Source organism: Chlorocebus sabaeus, chromosome X, assembly GCF_047675955.1.
Source record: "Chlorocebus sabaeus isolate Y175 chromosome X, mChlSab1.0.hap1, whole genome shotgun sequence".
NCBI classification, from domain to species: domain Eukaryota; kingdom Metazoa; phylum Chordata; class Mammalia; order Primates; family Cercopithecidae; genus Chlorocebus; species Chlorocebus sabaeus.
In genome coordinates this window covers 82,260,574-82,280,832 of record NC_132933.1, presented here as the reverse complement: position 1 = coordinate 82,280,832, position 20,259 = coordinate 82,260,574, and the positions used below count along the sequence as shown (strand labels likewise).

Here is a 20,259-nt window from a genome sequence, read left to right as displayed (position 1 = left end):
TGTAAGGGCTCTAATGGATAAAAAGTAAACAGCATGCAAGGGCAGATTAGCAAAGTAATCAGAGAGATGGAAATTCTAAGAACCAAAAAAGAATACTAGTGATCAAAAACACTGTAACAGAAATGAGAAAACCTTTGATGGTCTTATTAGTAGATTGAACAAAGCTGAGGGAAAAAAGTCTCTGAGCTTGAGGGTATATAAACAGAAACCTCCGAAACCGAAAAGCAAAGAGAACAAAGACTAAAAAAAATAGAACAGAATATCCAAGGACTGTGAGACAACTACAAAAGGTGTAACATATGTGTAATGGGAATACCAGAAGGAGAAGAATAGGTAATGGAACAGAAGCAGTACTTGAAATAATATGACTGAGAATTTCCCGAAATTAATGTCATATATATAAAATCACAGATTCAGGAAGCTCAGAATATCAAACAGGACAAATGACAAAAAATGACATGTAGACATTTCATTTTCAAACTACAGAAAATAAAATATACAGACAAAATTCTGAAAAAAGTCTGAGGAAAAAAATACCTTACCTAAAGAGGAACAAAGGTAAGAATTACATTCCACTTTTGCTCAGAAACCACACAAACAAGAAGAGACTGAAGCAAATTATTTACATGTTGAGAGAAAATCCCACTAACCCAGAATTTTGTACCTTGTGAAATTATACTTCAAAAGTGAAGGAAAAGAAAGACTCTCAGACACAGGGGTGGAGCAAGATTATGGAACAGAAGGCCCACCCATCATCCTCCCCCACTGCAGGAAGACCACATTTAACCACTGTCTACACACAAAAAAGGACTCTCATAGGAACCAAAAATCAGGTGAGCACTCCCATTACCTGGTTCTAACTTCACATTGTTGAAAGAGGAACTGAAGAGAGTAGGAAAGACAGTCTTTAATCACCAATGCCACCCCTTCCCTATCCCCCAGCAGCTGCCTGGTGCAGAGAAATCTGTGCACTTGAGAGAGAGAGAGAGAGAGTGCAGAGACTATCAGACTTTGCATTGAACTCAGTGCTGCCCTGTCACAGCAGGAAGGAAAACTGGGCTAAACACAGCCAACTTCCGCTAACAGAGGGAGCATTTGGACCAGCTGTAGCAAGTGGGGAATCTCCCATCCCAATCGTTGGAATCTGAGTTCCAGTAAGCCTCGTCATCATGGGCTAAAGTGCTCTGGGGCTCTAAATAAACTTGAAACACAGTCTAGGCCACAAAGACTGCAAGTCTTAGTGCTGAGCTGGGCTCAGAACCAATGAACTTGGGGGCATGCAACTTACTGAGACACCAGCTGGGGTAGCTAAGGAGGAGCTTTGCTTGTTCCACCCCTCCCCACCCCTGGGTAGCATAGCTTGTGGCTCCAAAGGAGACCCCTTCCTTCTGCTTGAAGAGAAGAGAGGGAAGAGTAAAGAAGACTTAGTCTTGCATCTTGGATATCAGGTCATCCACAGTAGGATAGGGCACTGGGCAGAGGCATGAGACCCCCATTCCGGGTTGTAGCTCCTGGATGACATTTTGATGCACACCCCAGGCCAGAAGGGAACCCACTGCCTTGAAGGGAAGGACCCAGTCCCGGAAGGATCCATCACCTGTTGACTGAAGAGCCCTTGGGCCATGAATAATCAGCAGTGATCCCAAGTAGTACACAGTGGGCTTTGGGTGAAACTCTGAGCTGTGGGGGCTTCAGGTGAGACCCACCACATTCCCAGCTATGGCGGCTATTGTGAGAGACTCCTTCTGCTTGAGAAAAGCAGAGGGAAAAGTAAAGAGGACTTTGTCTTATGCCTTAGGTACCAGCTCAGCCACAGTAGGGTAGAGCATCAAGCGGGATCTTAGGATCCCCAATTCTAAGCCTTGGCTCTTGGGTGGTATTTCTGCACCTGCCCTGGGCCAGAGGGGACCCCACTGCCCTGAAAGGTGAAATAAGGCCTGGCAGCATTTACCACAAGGTGGCAGCATTTACCACAAGGTGACTGAAGAATCCCTTAGGCTTTAAGTGAACATCAGCGGTAGGCTGGCAGTACTCCCCATGGGCCTGTGGAAGTGGAAGGGAAGAGTGGGAAGGACTGTGTCTCATGGTTTGACAACCAGCTCAGCCACAGTAGAATAGAACATCTGTGGTAGACTTCTAAGGTTTTTGACTCCAGTCCCTGGCTCCTGGACAGCTTCTCTGGACTCACCTGGGGCCTGGGGGAACTTGCTGCCCTGAAGAGGACACAAACCTAGCTGGTTTCACCACCTACTGACTGCAGAGCCCTAGGACCTTGAACCAACAACATAGGTGGTAGTCAGGTAAGTGGTTACAGTGGGCCTTGGGTGAGAACCAGGGCTGCATTGGCTTCAAGTCTGACCCAGTGCAGTCCTAGCGGTAATGGCCATAGGGGTACTTGTATCAACATACCCCCAATGTCAGACAGTTCAGGAGAGACAGAGAGAGAGAGAAAGACTCCATTTGTTTGGGGGACAGTAAGGGAAGAGAACAAGAGTTTCTGCTTGGTAATCTAGAGAATTCTTCTGGATCTTATTCAAGACCACTAAGGTAGTACCTCTATGAGTATACAAGAACCATAGCATTACTGGGCTTGTGGTGTCCCCTAATGCAGATACAGCTTAGATCATAGCACCCAAGTACTTCTCAATACCACGAAAGCCCTCCCAAGAAGGACAGGTACAAATAAGCCCAGAATGCAAAGACTACAATAATACTAATTATTCAATTCCCAGATACTGATGAACACCCACAAGCATCAAGACCATCCAGGAAAACATGACATCACCAAACGAACTAAATAAGACACCAGGGGCGAGTTCTGGAGAAACAGAGATATGTGACCATTCAGATAGAGAATTCAAAATAGCTGTTTTGAGGAAATTCAAATTCAAAATAACAGAGAAGAAATTCAGAACTCTATCACATAAATTTAACAAAGAAATTGAAATAATTAAGAATCAAGCAGAAATTCTGGAGTTGAAAAATGCAATTCAAGAATATGTCAGAGTTTCTAAATAGTAGAACTGATCAGGTAGAAGAAATAATCAGTGAACTCAAAGACACACTATTTGAAAATATACAGTGAGAGGAAAAAAGAAAAAAGAATTTTAAAATGACGCACAGCTACAAGATCTAGAAGACAGTTTTAAAAGAGCAAATGTAAGAGTTAATGGCCTTGAAGTAGAGGCAGAGAAAGAGACATGGGTAGAACGTTTCTTAAAGGGATAATAACAGAAAACTAGAGAAATCTAGAGAAAGATATCAATATCCAAGTACAAGAAAGTTATAGAACACCAAGCAGATCTAACCCAAAGAAGACTACCTTAAGACATTTAATTATCAAACTCTCAAAGGTTCAGGATAAAGAAAGAATCCTAAAAGCAACAGAAAAGAAACAACATACAATGGCGTTGCAATATGCTTGGCAGCAAACTTTTTCGTGGAAACCTTACGGCACGGAGACAATGGCATGACGTATTCAAAGTGTTGGAGGAAAGAAACCTTTACCCTAGAGTAGTATATCTGGCAAAAATATCCTTTAAACATGTAGGAAAATTAAAGGCTTTCCCAGACAAACAAAAGCTGAGGGATTTCATCAACACCAGACGTGTCCTAAAAGAAATGTTAAGGGTGTACTTTAATCAGAAATGAAAGGATGTTGATGAGCAAGAAAAAATCATCTGAAGGTACAAAACTCACTAGTAATATACAAATACACAGAAAAAAACACAATATTATAGCACTGTAAGTATAGTGTGTAAACTACCCTTAAATAGAAAAAACTAAAAGATGAATCAACCAAAAAACAATAAATATAACAACTTTTCAAGACATAGACAGTATAAGATATAAATAGAAACAACAAAAAGTTAAAAAGTGAGGGGAAGAAGTTAAACTGTAGAATTTGTATTAGTTTTTTCTTTTGCTTGTCAGTAGTTAATTTGTTTACGCAAGCAGTGTTAAGTCATCAGATTAAAATAATGGGTTATAAGATATTATTTGCAAGCCTTATGATAACCTCAAATAAAAAAAAATACATAAAACAGATACACAAAAAAATAAAGAAGTTAAATCATACCACCAGAGAAAATCACCTTTACTAAAAGGAAGACCGAACAGAAGGAAGGAAGAGATAGTCAGTGTATCAACTAGATATGTGCACTCAAATGTTTGTTGCAGCACTATTCACAATGGCCAAGATTCAGAAGCAACCTGAGTGTCCATCAACAGATGAATGGATAAAGAAAATGTGGTACATATACACAATGGAGGACTATTCGGCCATAGAAAAGACTTGAGATTCTGTCATTTTCAACAACTTGGATGCAACTGGAGGTCATTATGTTAAATGAAATAAGCCAGGCACAGAAAGACAAACTTCACATGTTCTCACTTATTTGTGTGAGCCAAAAATTAAAACAATTTAACTCATGGAGATAGAGAGTAGAACAATGGCTACCAGAGGCTGGGAAGGGTTGTGGGGGGTAGAAGGAAGGGAGGATGGTTAATGGGTACAAAGAAATAGTTAGGAAGACTGTATAAGACCTAGTATTTTCTAGCACAGCAAGATGACTATAGTAAAAAGTAATTTAATTGTACATTTAAAAATAACTAAAAGTGTATAATTAATAAATGTTTGAGGTGATGGATACCCCATGTACCCTGAAGTGATTATTACACATTGTATGCTTGTATCAAAATATCGCAAGTAGCCCATAAATATATACATCTACTATGTACTCAGAAAAAATTAAAAATTAAATTAAAAGAAAAAAAACCTCTCAGACAAAGAAAGTTGAAGGAATTTGTTGCCAGTAGATTTCCTTGTAAGAAATGTTAAAAGAAGTTATTTAGAGAGAAGGAAAATGATATAGGTCAGAAACTCAGATCTACATAAAGATAGGACAAGCATCAAAAGAAGAATAAGTGAAGGAGATACTACTCAGCCATAAAAGGAATGAAATCATGTATTTTGCAGAAGCATGGATAGAACTGGAGGCCATTATCTTAAGTGAAATAACTCAGAAGCAGAAAGTCAAATGCCACATCTTCTCAAGCGTAAGTGGGAGCTAAATAATGTGTATACATGGACACAGAAAGGGATAAAATAGACATTGGCGACTTGGAAGGATGGGAAGGATGGTGGAGGAAAATAATCCTGAAACCTGAAATACCCATAATGCCTTGGGTGATATTGGAAAAACACTCTAACGGGGAGGGCAGTGCCCAGAAAAACTCCATAATAAAATGGAAGTGGTTTATACATGATCATGCTACCTGTGAATGCAAGGAGGAGGTACTCATGAGCAGAGAGTCTCATTTCCCCTAGGACTGACTTTGGAAATGCATGAAGAGCTGCTGGATTCTATTGTCATTGGGAGAGTGCCCTATAAACAGTTCTTAACTGATTGACAAGGAGCTGCTTAATTTATGGATGGCAGTTCCAAGGTGAACAAACAATATTCTGTTTGGAAGGCTACCATCTGATCAAGGAAGGTAAAAACAAATCATCTTAGCAAGCTGAACTGCATGCTGTTTTCCCAGCAGTGAAGGAAGAATTGAACAGTGGTAAAAGCCCCTAGGTTTGGGTTTTGACTGACTCATTGGCAGTGGCCAATGACCTGGCCATGCAGTCTTACAGAAGGGAAATGGAAAACTGGCCCATTAACAGGATGTTTGTATGGTGTATGACTCTATGAAAAATCACTATGGAAATCTGAGGGGTGCATTAATGTAGAACATATTGATATCCATCAGAAGAATCCCCTTCCAGGTTTGGAAGGTGATGAGAATCAACAAGTGGATATCCCTGTGTGCTCCCTTGAGGCGGCCGCCTGGGTCCATGAAATTAGTGGGCATCTGGGGCCTCAGCAATACAGAGATGGGTTGAACCTAGACATATCCCTCTTGTACCCTCTGAAGTTGAACCTGGACATATTCCTCTTGTACCTTCTGAAGCACAAAATGCCAATAACTGTTCTGTTTTTCAATAAAAGAGACAGAGACTTAAGGTGGCTATGTGACAGATTCCTCAGGGGGAAGGCCCTAGACACAGCTAGCAAGTCAGACTGATGCTGATAGCCCCAGGGTATGAGTTTCGACAGGAATAGACATTAACTCTGGATTGGCCTTTGCTTACGCAGTGGTAGATGCAAATGCTCAGAATGTAATAAAAGAACTGGAAGAGAATATATTGCACCAATTTGGGCTGCTGAGTCACATTTTTTTCAGACCAAGAAACACACTTTACAACCCATAATGTCCAACAATGGGCAGAGCTATATCCTCCTTAGAATAATAGTTAGAAAGGGAAGTCGGAACAAGCAATTGAAACGTTGGTTGTCTAAAATGGGGGCAGACATAGGAATGAAGGATAGGCTTACATGCCTTCACAAGCTCACACTCAATATTGGGGGGTGGGGCTAAAGAAGTGTCCCCACTAGATAGACTCCTCTGTTTTTCTGCTGAGTCTGAGGAAGAGGAGTTGGGGAAGGATGCTAGTATGACTGCAATTCTTCCCCAGGGTGTAGGACACTGGTATGATGACAATATTTTCTTTCTTTCTTTCTTTCCTCCTCATATCACCTCAACTTTATGTTTCCTACCTGATGAAACATGTGCAAGACCATGGCTGCAACTACAAATGTTGGAAACAGGGCTGATTCCTAAGCAAGAAACCTAACTATATTTTTAAATCTTTATGTCAGAATTCCTAAGGGCCTCATGGGGGCAGGTTGTGTCTTTACCCTATCTAGCAAAATTGGGGTTAAGAGTAAATGCAGTTGTATTGCTTAATGGTCAAGATAGTCCACCAATTCTCTATCTATAAAACCCTACCTTATATAAATGGGAATGGACTGAGCAGGAGGCATTCGCTAGATTAGTAGTGCTGCCTGTAATCTGGACTAGCACCTAATATTCTTTCAAATGTGGAAAAGTTTGGTTATAAATAGAAAAAAGGAGGAATAGTAGATGAGAGTAAGAAATGAACAAATGGGTTATGTAGTAAGGGAAATCCAATATTACATCAGTACCTCGAAAGAGTCTCAAAGCAAAAGATGATATTGTCTCTTAGTTCAATTATACCAGATGCCTGAAAAGGTGAAGCCATATATTGTGGAGACCACTCCTGCTTTTGGAATCTGACCAAACAGAAGCCTGGAAACCTCAGTGGCCTTGCCCTGGGAGACAATTTCATGATATAATGATGGACTGGACAAATTATTAATGACTGAATGGGACTCCAGCATTGTGCCAGTATCTTTTTTTTTTTTTTTTTTTTTTTTTGAGATGGAGTCTCGCTCTGTCACCCAGGCTGGGGTACCCTGGCGTGATCTCGGCTCACTGCAAGCTCCGCCTCCTGGGTTCATGCCATTCTCCTGCCTCAGCCTCCCGAGCAGCTGGGACTACAGGCGCTTGCCACCATGCTCGGTTAATTTTTTGCATTTTTAGTAGAGACAGGGTTTTACTGTGTTAGCCAGGATGGTCTCAATCTCCTGACCTCATGATCCGCCCGCCTCGGCCTCCCAAAGTGCTGGGATTACAGGTGTGAGCCACCGCGCCCAGCCATGTGCCAGTATCTTTTAACCATTATGATCCTTTTGTTGTATTTGGGATCTGTGGTCAAACACCAGGGATCTTTACACTGTGGTATTATACTGTGGTATAATTAGAAGTGTATTTGGTCTGAGGTTGCTGGCACAAGGGTCCTAAAACCCTTGGGAGAAAAGAATGGGCCAAAGACCTTAACAGAAATCTTACCAAAGAAGATATACGATGACAAATACACATAAAAAAGATGCTCCAAATCATACATCATCAGAAAAATGCAAAATAAAACAATGAGTTACCACTGCATACCTATCAGAATGGCCAAAATCACAAACACTGACGACACCAAATCCTGGTGAGGACACACAGCAACAGGGACTCTTATTCATTGGGGGCAGGAAGGAATGCAAAAGGGTACAGCCACTTTGGAAGACAGTCTACCAGTTTCTCACAAACCAAACATACATAGTCTTATCATATGACCTAGCAATCATGCTCCTTGGTATTAATATTTACCAAAGGCGCTAAAAAGTTACCTGCACATGAATGTTTACAGAAACTTTATTCACAATTGCCAAAACTTCGAAGAAATCAAGGTGCCCTTCAGGAGGTGAATGGATAAATAAAATGTGATACATTCATACAATACAATATCAGTCAGTGCTATCAAGACACAAAAATACATGGAGGAACCTAAAACGCATATTACTAAGTGAAAGAAGCCAATGTGAAAAGGCTACATATTGTATGATTCCAACTGTATGACATTCTGGAAAAGACGAAACTATGGAGACAGTAAGGGGTTGATGAAGGAGGAATGAATAGATGGAGCACAGAGAATTTTTAGGGCAGTGAAAATACTCTGTATGATATTGTAATGATACACACATGCCATTATACCTTTGTTCAAACCCATAGAATGTACAACATCAAGAGTGAACCCTAATATAAATTATGGACTTCAGGTGATTATGATATGTCAATGTAGCTTCATCAATTGTAATAACTATACCACTCTGGTGGGGAATGGAGGAGGCTATGCATGTGGTGGGGAGAGGGGACATATGGGAATCTCTGTGCCTCCTGTTAGTTTTTTTGTGAACCTAAAATTTAACTAAAAAAAATAAAATATTAGGGCCAAGCACAGTGGCTCACACCTGTAATCCCAGCACTTTGGGAGGCTGAGGTGGGAGGATCATGAGGTCAGGAGTTTGAGATCAGCCTGGCCAACGTAGTGAAACACCATCTCTACTAAAAATACAAAAATTAGCCGGGTGTGGTGGTGGACGCCTGTAGTACCAGCTACTCAGGAGGTTGGGGCAGAAGAATCACTTGAAACCAGAAGGTGGAGGTTGCAATGAGCCAAGATCACTCCACTGCACTCCAGCCTGGGCGAAAGAGTGAAACTCCATCTCAAAATAAAAAATTAAATAAATATATAAATACAAATAAAATATTGAAAAATAAAGTGAAGTAAAAATTTAAAGCAGACAAAGGAATGAATATGGAAGTATTGGCAAACTCAACTAAAGAAGTTTACAGGAAGAAGGGTAGAACATACTATAAGACTGGCCTTATCAGTAGGGGTCTAACATATAAAGACTGTGGTCAGGAAAAGTAGCAGAATTTTCAGGGATAAATCTTAGAAGTCTGGTTTATATAAAGTAACTTCTTAGAGTAAATTTTATTAATTTGAATTTCAGCTGAGCTAAAGTTGATTTCTTTACTATTTAATTCAGTGACTCCATATCAAATAATCTAGGAAGAGTCCATTAATAAAAATATACAGTACAAATAAGAATGAAGACATACAAAGGAATGTATAATCTATTTAGAGAAAAACTGCTTTTAAAAAATTCAGCATATGAGTTGTTAGTACTTAGGTAGATGCTGCTCATTTATAACCACAGGAATTTTGGAACAGAAAAGGCCTATAAAAATTATCCAGTCCAGTTTTTAAAATTTTACAGATGAGGAAAATAAAGCTTAGAGAAGTTAAAGAAGTTGCCATTGCCTACGGTAAACCAAAACTTATTGAAATAGTTGAACTTATAATTCAATTCTCTTGAGCCCTCTCATTGAATTAGGCGCTTATATATATTTTTTTACAAGTTAGTCTAATCTATGTGTTAAATCAGGTTCTAACCTCTGCCTGAAAACATTGCTAGAGGATATTCTCTATCACTACATTTACTTGAAAACAGTGAAGGTATGTATTTAAAAGTGTTTTGTAATTTCTCATTAATTCAAACAGGATTCCCTCCCTTACCCCATTTCCCAATTGGTTTTAATGTGTGTGGTTTGACTGTATGCCACAATTATGAGGAATATGAAGCACCTTTAAGTCCAGTGCTGGAGATATTGTAAATAACTAATATTCAGTCATTTAAATAAATTGAGTGGCAATTATGTGTCAGATACTGCCCTAGGTTTCAGTGATGCAAAGATAAATACAAATATAGTTCCAGCCCTCAAGGCACTCTTACAATCTAGTAGCTATCATGGTTTAGTCCTTTTTTAAAAAAGCTTCTTATTGTTGAAAACTTCAAAGATGTCCAAATGTTAACAGACAAGCATAATGAATCCTCATGCACCTATCACACAGCTTCAATAATTATTAACTCATCATCAATCTTATCTCCTTGATACCTCCACCCACTTCTTCCTCTCTCATATTATTTTGAAGCAAATTCCAGACATCATATTATTTCATCCATACATATTTCAAGATGTGTCTGTAAGAGATAAGCAATCTTTTAAAAAACCAACCACATTACAATTATCATGTTTAAAAGTTAATAATTTCTTAGTATCAGCAAATATTTGGTCATTATACAAAATTCCAATTGCTTCATCTTTTGTTTTAAGTTTGTTTGAATTCCCTTCTAATGGATTTATGAAGCCTATAAAGAAAAGGCAAAACTTATAATATGCAATTGGGTAAAATTTGCATTACGAAAATGACAGTTATAAATATCTGTCCTATGTTATCTCAGTCAAAGATATTTCCAAAAGAATTTATTTGAAAAAATATATTGCCTCTGGTGAAGTAGAAGGAACTATTACAGACTTCTTGTCTAAGAAGAGAATGCAGAGATGGGTGATATTTCTCTGAAAGTTATCCCTAATCAACACTCTGAGTAGAGTTTTCTTTCAAATAATCAGGAGGTAGTGAGTTTTGTGAATGAAAAATTGGTGACCAAAGTCTTCAACGAATTGTTACGCTTTAATATCTTATTCCAAAGATATTGTGCACAGAAGTACAGTTGAATACTCTCAGATGACCTGATAGAGAATCATAACCAACAAGCCATCCAGGTTGTATGTTCTGTGGCAAAGTAAAAGATATGTCTATATTTGAGTCATCTGTAAGAAAGGGGGAACAGATGCAATATCATAATTCTATCATAGATAATATTATTGAGGGCTTATTAAGTTCCTGACACTCTAAATGTTTTACATGTATTAACTTATACTCTGGTTTCTCTGCAGATCACATAAGTCTTTTGCCTTTTAGATGTTTTAACTCACTGAGTCATCACAGCAACCCAATGACATAGGTATTATTATTTTTCCCACTTTATGGATGGGGAAACTGAAGGCCAGAGACATTAAGAAACTCACTCGATCATGTGCCCAGAAGGAGAAATGGTTTAAGACAGTCAGGGAGAGTCTCCAACTCCCAGCGCGAGCCACACAGAAGACCGGTGATTTTTGCATTTTCAACTGAGGTACTGGGTTCATCTCACTGGGGAGTGCCAGACGATCAGTGCTGGTCAGCTGCTGCAGCCCGACCAGCGAGAGCTGAAGCAGGGCGAGGCATTGCCTCACCTGGAAAGCGCAAGGGGGAAGGGAATCCCTTTTCCTAGCCAGGGGAACTGAGACACACAACACCTGGAAAATCGGGTAACTCCCACCCCAAAACTGCGCTTTAAGCAAACAGGCACACCAGGAGATCATATCCCACACCTGGCCGGTAGGGTCCCACACCCACGGAGCCTCCCTCATTGCTAGCAGAGCAGTCTGTGATCTACCGGCAAGGCAGCAGTGAGGCTGGGGGAGGGGCGCCCGCCATTGCTGAGGCTTAAGTAGGTAAACAAAGCTGCTGGGAAGCTCGAACTGGGTGGAGCTCACAGCAGCTCAAGGAAACCTGCCTGTCTCTGTAGACTCCACCTCTGGGGACAGGGCACAGTAAACAATGACAAACGCAGCAGCTCTGCAGACGCAAACGACTCTGTCTGACAGCTTTGAAGAGAGCACTGGATCTCCCAACACGGAGGTTGAGATCTGAGAAGGGACAGACTCCCTGCTCAAGTGGGTCCCTGACCCCTGAGTAGCCTAACTGGGAGACATCCCCCACTAGGGGCAGTCTGACACCCCACACCTCACAGGGTGGAGTACACCCCTGAGAGGAAGCTTCCAAAGCAAGAATCAGACAGGTACACTCGCTGTTCAGAAATATTCTATCTTCTGCAGCCTCTGCTGCTGATACCCAGGCAAACAGGGTCTGGAGTGGACCTCAAGCAATCTCCTACAGCTAAACCTACAGCTGAGGATCCTGACTGTTAGAAGGAAAGCTATCAAACAGGAAGGACACCTACACCAAAACCCCATCAGTACATCACCATCATCAAAGACCAGAGGCAGATAAAACCACAAAGATGGGGAAAAAGCAGGGCAGAAAAGCTGGAAATTCAAAAAATAAGAGCGCATCTCCCCCGGCAAAGGAGCGCAGCTCATCGCCAGCAACGGATCAAAGCTGGACGGAGAATGAATTTGACGACATGAGAGAAGAAGGCTTCAGTCCATCAAATTTCTCAGAGCTAAAGGAGGAATTACGTACCCAGCGCAAAGAAACTAAAAATCTTGAAAAAAAAGTGGAAGAATTGATGGCTAGAGTAATTAATGCAGAGAAGCTCACAAACGAAATGAAAGAGACGAAAACCATGGCACGAGAAATACGTGACAAATGCACAAGCTTCAGTAACCGACTCGATCAACTGGAAGAAAGAATGTCAGCGATGGAGGATCAAATGAATGAAATGAAGCGAGAAGAGAAACGAAAAGAAAAAAGAAGAAAAAGAAATGAACAAAGCCTGCAAGAAGTATGGCATTATGTAAAAAGACCAAATCTACGTCTGAATGGGGTGCCTGAAAGTGAGGGGGAAAATGGAACCAAGTTGGAAAACACTCTTCAGGATATCATCCAGGAGAACTTCCCCAACCTAGTAGGGCAGGCCAACATTCAAATCCAGGAAATACAGAGAACGCCACAAAGATACTCCTCGAGAAGAGCAACTCCAAGACACATAATTGCCAGATTCACCAAAGTTGAAATGAAGGGAAAAATCTTAAGGGCAGCCAGAGAGAAAGGTCGGGTTACCCACAAAGGGAAGCCCATCAGACTAACAGCAGATCTCTCGGCAGAAACTCTTCAAGCCAGAAGAGAGTGGGGGCCAATATTCAACATTCTTAAAGAAAAGAATTTTAAACCCAGAATTTTATATCCAGCCAAACTAAGTTTCACAAGTGAAGGAGAAATAAAATCCTTTACAGATAAGCAAATGCTTAGAGATTTTGTCACCACTGGGCCTGCCTTACAAGAGACCCTGAAGGAAGCACTAAACATGGAAAGGAACAACCGGTACCAGCCATTGCAAAAACATGCCAAAATGTAAAGACCATCAAGGCTAGAAAGAAACTGCATCAACTAACGAGCAAAATAACCAGTTAATATCATAATGGCAGGATCAAGTTCACACATAACAATATTAACCTTAAATGTAAATGGACTAAATGCTCCAATTAAAAGACACAGACTGGCAAACTGGATAAAGAGTCAAGACCCATCAGTCTGCTGTATTCAGGAGACCCATCTCACACGCAGAGACATACATAGGCTCAAAATAAAGGGATGGAGGAAGATTTACCAAGCAAATGGAGAACAAAAAAAAAGCGGGGGTTGCAATCCTAGTCTCTGATAAAACAGACTTTAAACCATCAAAGATCAAAAGAGACAAAGAAGGCCATTACATAATGGTAAAGGGATCAATTCAACAGGAAGAGCTAACTATCCTAAATATATATGCACCCAATACAGGAGCACCCAGATTCATAAAGCAAGTCCTTAGAGACTTACAAAGAGACTTAGACTCCCATACAATAATAATGGGAGACTTCAACACTCCACTGTCAACATTAGACAGATCAACGAGACAGAAAGTTAACAAGGATATCCAGGAATTGAACTCATCTCTGCAGCAAGCAGACCTAATAGACATCTATAGAACTCTCCACCCCAAATCAACAGAATATACATTCTTCTCAGCACCACATCGTACTTACTCCAAAATTGACCACATAATTGGAAGTAAAGCACTCCTCAGCAAATGTACAAGAACAGAAATTATAACAAACTGTCTCTCAGACCACAGTGCAATCAAATTAGAACTCAGGACTAAGAAACTCAATCAAAACCGCTCAACTACATGGAAACTGAACAACCTGCTCCTGAATGACTACTGAGTACATAACGAAATGAAGGCAGAAATAAAGATGTTCTTTGAAACCAATGAGAACAAAGATACAACATACCAGAATCTCTGGGACACATTTAAAGCAGTGTGTAGAGGGAAATTTATAGCACTAAATGCCCACAAGAGAAAGCAGGAAAGATCTAAAATTGACACTCTAACATCGCAATTAAAAGAACTAGAGAAGCAAGAGCAAACACATTCGAAAGCTAGCAGAAGGCAAGAAATAACTAAGATCAGAGCAGAACTGAAGGAGATAGAGACACAAAAAACCCTCCAAAAAATCAATGAATCCAGGAGTTGGTTTTTTGAAAAGATCAACAAAATTGACAGACCACTAGCAAGACTAATAAAGAAGAAAAGAGAGAAGAATCAAATCGACGCAATTAAAAATGATAAAGGGGATATCACCACCGACCCCACAGAAATACAAACTACCATCAGAGAATACTATAAACACCTCTACGCAAATAAACTGGAAAATCTAGAAGAAATGGATAATTTCCTGGACACTTACACTCTTCCAAGACTAAACCAGGAAGAAGTTGAATCCCTGAATAGACCAATAGTAGGCTCTGAAATTGAGGCAATAATTAATAGCCTACCAACCAAAAAAAGTCCAGGACCAGATGGATTCACAGCTGAATTATACCAGAGGTACAAGGAGGAGCTGTTACCATTCCTTCTGAAACTATTCCAATCAATAGAAAAAGAGGGAATCCTCCCTAACTCATTTTATGAGGCCAACATCATCCTGATACCAAAGCCTGGCAGAGACACAACAAAAAAAGAGAATTTTAGACCAATATCCCTGATGAACATCGATGCAAAAATCCTCAATAAAATACTGGCAAACCGGATTCAGCAGCACATCAAAAAGCTTATCCACCATGATCAAGTGGGCTTCATCCCTGGGATGCAAGGCTGGTTCAACATTCGCAAATCAATAAACATAATCCAGCATATAAACAGAACCAAAGACAAGAACCACATCATTATCTCAATAGATGCAGAAAAGGCTTTTGACAAAATTCAACAGCCCTTCATGCTAAAAACGCTCAATAAATTTGGTATTGATGGAACGTACCTCAAAATCATAAGAGCTATTTATGACAAACCCACAGCCAATATCATACTGAATGGGCAAAAACTGGAAAAATTCCCTTTGAAAACTGGCACAAGACAGGGATGCCCTCTCTCACCACTCCTATTCAACATAGTGTTGGAAGTTCTGGCTAGGGCAATCAGGCAAGAGAAAGAAATCAAGGGGATTCAGTTAGGAAAAGAAGAAGTCAAATTGTCCCTGTTTGCAGACGACATGATTGTATATTTAGAAAACCCCATTGTCTCAGCCCAAAATCTCCTTAAGCTGATAAGCAACTTCAGCAAAGTCTCAGGATACAAAATTAATGTGCAAAAATCACAAGCATTCTTATACACCAGTGACATCAAACAGAGAGCCAAATCAGGAATGAACTTCCATTCACAATTGCTTCAAAGAGAATAAAATACCTAGGAATCCAACTTCCAAGGGATGTAAAGGACCTCTTCAAGGAGAACTACAAACCACTGCTCAGTGAAATAAAAGAGGACACAAACAAATGGAAGAACATACCATGCTCATGGATAGGAAGAATCAATATCGTGAAAATGGCCATACTGCCCAAGGTAATTTATAGATTCAATGCCATCCCCATCAAGCTACCAATGAGCTTCTTCACAGAATTGGAAAAAACTGCTTTAAAGTTCATATGGAACCAAAAAAGAGCCCGCATCTCCAAGATAATCCTAAGTCAAAAGAACAAAGCTGGAGGCATCACGCTACCTGACTTCAAACTATACTACAAGGCTACAGTAACCAAAACAGCATGGTACTGGTACCAAAACAGAGATATAGACCAATGGAACAGAACAGAGTCCTCAGAAATAATACCACACATCTACAGCCATCTGATCTTTGACAAACCTGAGAGAAACAAGAAATGGGGAAAGGATTCCCTATTTAATAAATGGTGCTGGGAAAATTGGCTAGCCATAAGTAGAAAGCTGAAACTGGATCCTTTCCTTACTCCTTATATGAAAATTAATTCAAGATGGATTAGAGACTTAAATGTTAGACCTAATACCATAAAAATCCTAGAGGAAAACCTAGGTAGTACCATTCAGGACATAGGCATGGGCAAAGACTTCATGTCTAAAACACCAAAAGCAACGGCAGCAAAAGCCAAAATTGACAAATGGGATCTCATTAAACTAAAGAGCTTCTGCACAGCAAAAGAAACTACCATCAGAGTGAACAGGCAACCTACAGAATGGGAGAAAATTTTTGCAATCTACTCATCTGACAAAGGGCTAATATCCAGAACCTACAAAGAACTCAAACAAATTTACAAGAAAAAAACAAACAACCCCATCAAGAAGTGGGCAAAGGATATGAACAGACATTTCTCAAAAGAAGACATTCATACAGCCAACAGACACATGAAAAAATGCTCATCATCACTGGCCATCAGAGAAATGCAAATCAAAACCACAATGAGATACCATCTCACACCAGTTAGAATGGCGATCATTCAAAAGTCAGGAAACAACAGGTGCTGGAGAGGATGTGGAGAAATAGGAACACTTTTACACTGTTGGTGGGATTGTAAACTAGTTCAACCATTATGGAAAACAGTATGGCGATTCCTCAAGGATCTAGAACTAGATGTACCATATGACCCAGCCATCCCATTACTAGGTATATACCCAAAGGATTATAAATTATGCTGCTATAAAGACACATGCACACGTATGTTTATTGCAGCACTATTCACAATAGCAAAGACTTGGAATCAACCCAAATGTCCATCAGTGACAGATTGGATTAAGAAAATGTGGCACATATACACCATGGAATACTATGCAGCCATAAAAAAGGATGAGTTTGTGTCCTTTGTAGGGACATGGATGCAGCTGGAAACCATCATTCTCAGCAAACTATCACAAGAACAGAAAACCAAACACCGCATGTTCTCACTCATAGGTGGGAACTGAACAATGAGATCACTTGGACTCGGGAAGGGGAACATCACACACTGGGGCCTATCATGGGGAGGGGGGAGGGGGGAGGGATTGCATTGGGAGTTATACCTTATGTAAATGACGAGTTGATGGGTGCAGCACACCAACATGGCACAAGTATACATATGTAGCAAACCTGCACGTTGTGCACATGTACCCTACAACTTGAAGTTTAATAATAATAAATAAATTTAAAAAAAAAAAAAAAAAGGAACTCACTCAAGGTTACACATCTGATAAGTAGCAGAGCCAGGATATGAACCCAGGAAGACTGGCCCCAAAACCTGTATTGATCTTACCCACTACACGAAGTATCTCTTAATATACGATTTATATTGTAAGTTACTATAATTTGTCTAATGGAGAATACATCACTTTTGTTGGAATAACTCACTTATCTTCAGATTCCGGCATTTCAGCAATTTTTGGAAGAACAACACGAAGCAAACACCTGTATGACAAAGTAATATTGGAAGTGATTCTTAGGAAGAAACGTGTGAATGAATACATACCAAGTTACTAACCTTGATTACTCTGGGAGGGAGAAGTGAGAAAAGAGAGGGTAAAGGGGAGATTAATCTTATTTTATTTATATATATATAATTGTTTTAACAGTTGCAATGAAAACATACCAATTTTATCATTTTGAAAGAGGAATTTAATAAAAGAATTTTAAAACAAAAGCGTTGCTTATAACAAATTCTTAAATGGTTCCACAGTTTATATCATTGCTCAAAAACACCGGCTAGAACATCAGGTATGGTAAATCAGTCTTTATATTTTTCTTTCTGTAAAGGAACTGGAACTGGCCTTTGGGTCTTAAACCGGGATCACTATTCTTTGAAGGGATCTGGCAGCATAATGGCAAACTGACAAAATAAGGTAGTTGGTAAAGTTTTAAAACCTAAAAAGCTTTAAAAAATACTATCTGTCCTGAATGATTTTTAAATATTTTCCTTACTGAAGGGATGCAAGTATCTCAAGACTCCTCTGACTCTTTTATTTATGTGACTCCATTTCCCCTTTGGAAATGTGGCCTCAAGTGTAACTGACCAACAGGAGAACCACTCTAGAATCCTGCTGGTTTCTCATTTCTCACAGTGGCATTTTCTCAGTCATACCATTAAGTACTTATCAAGTCCCAACCTCACCCTCCTCTGCTTCGCTATTTTATGCAAAAGTTTCCTTGATCTCAACAGCACGATTTTGGCAAACTTTATTGACCAAGAGCAAGACGAGCAGAGGAAATACTTTCTCTTCCACAGGATGTAGGTTACTTACTTTATAGCTGTAAGAACTTGTTCCTGGTCTTCTGAATGTTGAGCTAAATATTCCAAAGCTTTTTCTGCCACAATTTGTTGTCCATTCTAAAAAGAACAAATATAATATGCTAAATTACATCTCAAAGTGATACTGAAAAATGTTATCTATATTCCTGTTCATTAAAGATAAGACAAATATCTAAACATGTTCCTTTTGCATTCTCAAAAAAGCTACTGCAAGATAGTAGAATAAAGATACAATTCACTGACAAAAACAGAACACATTTGTATTAGCCCCAGAAACTGAATCCTCCCTATTCACAAATACTTGCCAATACTACCCTTAGTCCACTAGGACTAATCTTATTGTGCTCTTTATCCCCTACTTATTAGTAGTAAACAAAAGAAACACAGATTGTCAGGTCACCCTCATTTCCAGCACTCTATTCTCAAAAGTCTCCATATATCCCCTCTTCTGTCCTCTTTTTCTATCTCTCCCCCACACCTCCAACCATTCCACTATGCTCTCTGAAATTCAGTCCACTCTCAGCAAAATCTCCTGTACCAGCAACCTCTTCCCTAGAAGTTTCCTCCACATTCTTGCTCTAATGGAAATCTAGGTTTCTGCCAAGGATGCTGCTTCCACTGAAGCCCTCTTAAGCGGTGGCTGTTTTTGCTCTCACTAGCTTACCCATAGGCCTGGAGATGGAGTAGGTGTCTTTCTTTGCTCTTCATTGCCATTTTAAAATTATTCTCCCATTCTATTCCCTAAAATCCTCAACTTTGAATTTCCTATAACCAGACTATATCACCCACTACCCTTCATTGTTGCTGTGGCCTACTAGCTCCCAGGTCATTTCTTCTCATTTTTTGGTGACTTACTTATTGCTCAGTTATATTTTCCAAAAACTGCTCTTGTCTTAATTTTTGGCATTTTCTTCTAATTTTTGTAGTTTTTTTAGTGATGGGGTTTCACCATGTTGGCGAGGCTGGTCTCGAACTCCTGACCTCAGGTGATCCACCCACCTCAGCCTCCCAAAGTGCTGGGATTATAGGCGTGAGCCACCACGCGTGGCATATTTTAGGCATTTTCAATACATAGGTAGAGGATCCTCCCAATATTCTAGTTTCCTGGTTCCTGAAATTTTACTCTAACAATTACCTTAGCCGTTCAGTCCCACAGTCATTCACTAGATTCTGTCATTACTAACAATTGCAATCATTTCATACTCTCAGTCAGGGCTAGGACTAGGGTGGGGCAGGTGAGGTGAGTGAAGCACCTAGGGTGAAAAATTTAAGGAGGCTCTCAGTGTTGTACAAGTACCAAGCCTTTACTTGTACTACCCAGAGAATAAGTTCCTCCTTAAGTTTTGTGCCCTAGGTGTCTCCCTCCCTCCCCCTAGTTCTCCACCCCAGTTCTTACTTTCACATATTCTACTTTCTGTCTACCGCCTCTTACCTTTCCAACTTGATACCTCTATTATCCTGACTCCAGCAATCCTTCAACTGCAGTAAGACCCCCAACCCACTGATGCCGCCAGTTTTTCACTGTCCCTCATCCCCTTGATGTTTTACTGCATACCCAGTTTAAATTCCATGGAGATTAATTATAACCACTCCCTTGTTCCTTGATTTTCCTGCCCTTCTTTTGCTTTATTGTATTCATCTGGCAAAACCCCAACTATGATTAAGTCCAACTTTCTACTGATTTTGGTGCTTACATCCATTCAGCTGAATGTGGCCAGAAAAAAAATACATACAACTACTTGTTTTATTTTAAAACTTCATCAAATAGCCTTAGTGCTACCGGCAAGCATATCACACTTCCGTAGTCATTCACTTTCTTACTT

General features: G+C 39.9%; 1 protein-coding gene across 2 annotated transcripts in view; it reads right to left on the bottom strand.

Moving 5' to 3' along the window:
* Positions 1-20,259, bottom strand: part of TEX11 (testis expressed 11) — a 348,904-nt gene that overhangs the window by 75,025 nt on the left and 253,620 nt on the right. For both annotated transcript variants that reach the window (XM_007992000.3, XM_037988900.2), the window contains 2 exons: positions 18,429-18,514; positions 17,542-17,598 (listed from right to left, as the gene is read on the bottom strand). In XM_007992000.3, the coding sequence (XP_007990191.1) occupies positions 17,542-17,598; positions 18,429-18,514 (143 nt within the window). The remainder of the gene's footprint in view (positions 1-17,541; positions 17,599-18,428; positions 18,515-20,259) is intronic.